The sequence below is a fragment of the Propithecus coquereli genome, unplaced genomic scaffold (genome assembly GCF_000956105.1).
Source record: "Propithecus coquereli isolate 6110/MARCELLA unplaced genomic scaffold, Pcoq_1.0 Scaffold12, whole genome shotgun sequence".
NCBI classification, from domain to species: Eukaryota; Metazoa; Chordata; class Mammalia; order Primates; family Indriidae; genus Propithecus; species Propithecus coquereli.
The window spans coordinates 2616552-2621291 of NW_012136080.1; the positions used below are offsets into that span (position 1 = coordinate 2616552).

Genomic DNA, 4740 nt, shown 5'->3' on the forward strand with positions numbered 1-4740 from the left:
TAATATGCTGAAATAAAAAAAAAATGTCATGTAAATTGAATCATGGAGTGTGTAGCCTTTTGAGACTGGCTTCTTTCACTTAGTACAATGCTTTTGAAATCTATCCATCCTATTGCATAGGTTAGTAGTACATTCGTTTTATTGCTGAGTAGTATTCCACTGTATAGATATACCACAATTTGTTTATCCATTTACCAGCTAAAGATATTTGGGTTGTTTCCAGTTTTGCGAAATTCTGAATAAAGCTGCTATAAACTCGCATGTATGGGTTTTGTGTGAACATAAGTTTTCCTTTCCCCTGAGAAAATACTTATGGGTAGGTTTGCTCATCTATATGATAAGTGTATGTTAACTTTATGAGAACCTGAAAGACTGTTTTCCAAAATGATACAGTCACCTTGCATTTTCACCAAAAATTCCTGAATATTCCAGTGCATCCTTGCCAGCATGTGGTATTTTTTTTTTTTGGCACCGTTTATCTGTTTAATCATGTCAAGGTTGCTATCTCTGAAATTTTATTGGCCTTTCTAGCATGTGATATTGTCACATATTGTCAATTAAAAAATGTTTTTAGCTATTCTAATAGGTATACAATAATAGCACATTGTGGTTTTAATTTGCATTTTTTTTTTTTGGTGAAAATATCAACATTTTCAGTTTTTTTCTCTTTCTCAAACAGATATTTTAGATCACCTAAAGGCTGGCCCCTCCACTGGAGCCTACGCCTCTTTACTTTGGTATGATGGATCCAGGGTTTCACTTCTGACAATTTTAACAAGGTGTGAGTTGTTAGAGGCACTTCATAGAGTCCCTTCCACTTCTCTGCTTCTCCAAAGAGAACCAAATTCTCAACTGAGAATCAGCATCTCTCAATCCAAAAGGGGACAAACTCAGCACCAAATTCTCTCAGACAAAAGAACCAAAATTTCCCAATCCTGCCTGGTTCCCTGGGAACTGCAAATGAGCTCAATCCAAACCATGTTCCCTAGTTCCACTCAACCTCGAAACAAATTAAACAGGGAGGTGTGAATACTCCACATATGGGTGGAAACAGGATCTTGGTGTCCCGGGGAACTTTACTTGCAAATGGCCATGGCTGTCGCGACACTTTCCAATCTGTTTTCCTCTCCTAAACTCAGTTCAGGTTGCAGGGAGCTGTGTCTACTTCAGGGAGACATAGACGGGTGTTCCCCGGAGCTAAAACAGGCTCCAGAAGGTGCTGGGGTCGTCCTTTGCTCTCTCATCTTGAAAATAAGTTGCTCCTACCCATGAGGACCCACAGGTTTGACCTGGGGCTGCTCCCTGCATCTTCCAGCAGTCGTGGGGTACCATTCCATCAGGGCACCAATGGGGCCCACCCAAGGATGCCAAATTCTGTTACCAAAAGTTCAGCATTTATTCTCAAGGCCACATCAGAAGAACAAGGACAAGTGGTTTGAGGAGAAGTAAAGAGGAGCTTACTAATTTGCCAGCCAATGAGGAGGTTGGTTGACTCCTATCTCAAAGTACCAACATCCTCTTAATTTGCATTTCTGTAATGACAGATGATGTTGAGCATCTTTTCATGGGCTTATTGGCCATGCATATGTCTTCCTTGGTGAAGTTTCTGTTCCATTATTTTGCCTCTTTTTTTATTGGCTTGTTTGTTTTCCTATTATTGAATTTTGAGAATTCTAATTTATATAGTCTGGATATATGTTCTTTATTAGGTATGTGTTTTGCAGATATTTTCTCCTATCTTTAGTTTGTCTTTTTATTTTCTTAACAGTGTCTTTCAAAGAACAGAAATTTTAAATTTTGATGAAGCCCAATTTATCAATATTTTCATTTATGGATTATGTTTTTGGTGTCTTCTCTATGAAAGACTAGCCTAATTATTATTATTTTTTAATTAAAAAAATTTTTTTTTAGAGATAGATCTCACTATGTTGCCCAGGCTGGTCTCAAACTCCTGGCCTCAAGTGATCTTTCTGCTTTGGCCTCCCAAAGTACTGGGATTAAAGGTGTGAGCTACCATGCTTAGCTCAATTGGCCTAATTAAAAATCTCAAAGATTTTCTATGGATGTTGAATTGTTTCAGCATTATTTTTTTGAAAAAACTATTCTTACATTGAATTAATTGCCTTTGCATGTAGGCCATAAATCAATTGGCTACATTTGTGTGAGTCTATTTGTAGACTTTATATTCTGTTCTATTGATTTATATGTTTATTCTTTTACCAATATCATGCTGTCTTCTCCCTTATCTGAGATTTATGTAAGAGAGAGAGAGAGAGAGAGAGAGAGAGAGAAAATACCACACTGTCTCGATTACTATAGCTTTACTATAGTTTTAGAATAAGTCTTGGAATTAGTTAGTATAAATCCTCTAACTTTGTTCTTTATTTAGGATTCTTTTGTTTGTTCTAGTTACTTTGACTTTCTTTTTTCAATTTTAGAACCAGCTTATTTATTTCCATGAAAATCTTGCTTGGTTTTGGTTGGGATTGTGTCAAATTTATAGATCAGTTTGGGGAGAACCAATCTCATGTCATTCTAGAGTAAGCTTAGCTCTAACCCCAGCTTCAAGGCACCAGTTCCTTGTTTCTGCCTTCCATTGCACCTGTTCAATTTCTGGGATTTCTGTAATCTCTCACCACCTCTCCATTCACTGGCATTCTCTTTGTTTGGCAGTGCTTCACCGATCTCTCGGATCTTTTTCTCTACTTCTAATCCCTTCTCCTATTCCATCCTGTACCATCTTGCTGCTACTATATCTTAAAACTTCCAATACCTCAATTCATTCCACTCTATCATTTATTCTTTGTTTCTGGAAAAACTGAACTACATGGTGTTCCTGTGACTGCTACCCACAATGCTCACATCCTTTTCCTGGAAATTCTTCCATGCTCCCTACCCCTCCTTCTACATATCTAAATTCTACATGTTCTTTGAGGAGTATTTCAAAATCTAATTTTGTCACAACATTTTCCAGAATCATTCTCTAGCTAAAAAAATAACCCACCTTTCCTATGAACTTGCTTAGTTCTCACTGCACCTTTGTAAGACAATGATTACTTTGTATTTCATCTGATAATTAGCAATATACTTACCTCTTCTATTTAATTTATAGTATAATTTTTCTGAGGACATAATCCAAATCTGATAAATCTCTGGATTTGTATTACCTGGCATATAGTAATTTCTCAATAAGTCTTTGGGGGAATTAATGAAAAATATACCAACTAAGCAGTGACGATAATATACAGTCAATCAAAGAGTATTGGAAGAATAAAGATTGGACCATCTATGTCAAGTCCTGACTAAGCCATCTATCACTTGTGTAAAACTTAGATGAAAAAGTTAAATCTCCCATTTTTTTCATTTGTACATTGGGAATCTAGGGTTAGGTCTGTACTCAATATTTTTAGGGTCATTCATTCAATAGACATTTATGGAGCACTTAGCCAAGAGAAGAAGATGTCTTAAGAAGGAGGGACAAATCAACTGTCAATGCTATTTGGAGATAAAGATGAAACCTGAGAATTGACCATGAAGTCTGACAATCTGGTTGTCACTTGCAATCTTGACAAAAGCTCTTCTGATGGCAGTGGTGGGGTTACAGTTTCATGAAAATGGGTTCATGAAAGATTAGGAGGTAAGTAGTGAAGGAAGTGAGTATGGAAAACTCTTTAATGGAGTTTGTTATTAATAGAGAGGGCTACAGAAATGAAACTTCTTAAAAACATGAGAGATAGTATGGCACATTTGGGGTTGATGGAAACTGTACAGTTGAGGAGAATAAAGTTGTGATACAGGAGTATGAAGAAATAATTGCAGGTGCAAAGTTCTTGAGTCGAGAAAGGAGTTAGGACATAGTGTAGAAGTGGAAAGGTTTCCCTGGGATGTCCATCCATTGGATAGGACAACAGGAAGCAAGTCGTAGATGTGGAGAGGGGCATCAGCTGAGAGTGAGGAGGGGGAGCGTGTGTTGAGGCTGGAGGAAAGGTGAGAAAGGAGAAATGATTTAGAAAGTAGGGCAGTGAGTGAGTCGACTAGAAAACATAGTAGGATTGCCAGCTCTCTTGAATTTTGTGATTATAAACTTAAAATGGGACTGATCACTTGGCTTTGTGTTTTTCTTCAGTCAATTTTCTTCATCTACAACTGCTAGACTTTGGATCTGGAATAAACGGAGACTTAGATTTGGCTTGGGGTGGAATTTCACCTGCTGAATAAGATGGTGAGAGGGAGGGACAAAGAATTGAGTTTATTCAGGGAAATAATTCTAGTGATGTGCAAGGGAAACCAAGATGTGTAAGGAGCAAGTTCAGAAATGAGATGGTACTGAAAAAAGGGCAGGGCCAATGGATTGGGGTAACCACATGGGTCAAAACATCGTGGAGAATGAACTAGAAAAAATAGGAGTTGGTGACTGTAGAGTAGAATGCTAGCAAGTGAGATTCTAGAGGTGGGAGAGTTGTTGGATACGACAAAGTTCAGGATGTGACAAGGGGCCTGAATGACTGAAGTAGGTGAAGAACAGGATGGTTGAAGGACAGGAGTTTAAGAAGTGAGAAGTCTGGTGTTAAGTAGATGAATCACCTACATGGACACTGATATCACCAAAAAGATGACAAGGAAGGTAGCAGAAAGAGAAAGTGACCCAGGTTATATATGCCTTTGAAATAATGATGAAAGATACACACAATATCATTTTAGAAAAATGCATGTGCACATATACTTTTGACCACGTAATAG

At 37.6% G+C, this 4740-nt stretch overlaps 1 protein-coding gene across 1 annotated transcript in view; it reads left to right on the forward strand.

Moving 5' to 3' along the window:
- The window catches only part of EFHB (EF-hand domain family, member B), a 73056-nt gene extending 71617 nt beyond the window's left edge, over positions 1–1439 (forward strand). Inside the window, 1 exon segment of the mRNA XM_012663169.1 lies at positions 1140–1439. Coding sequence (XP_012518623.1) covers positions 1140–1439 — 300 coding nt within the window.
- The last annotated feature ends 3301 nt before the right edge of the window (positions 1440–4740 follow it).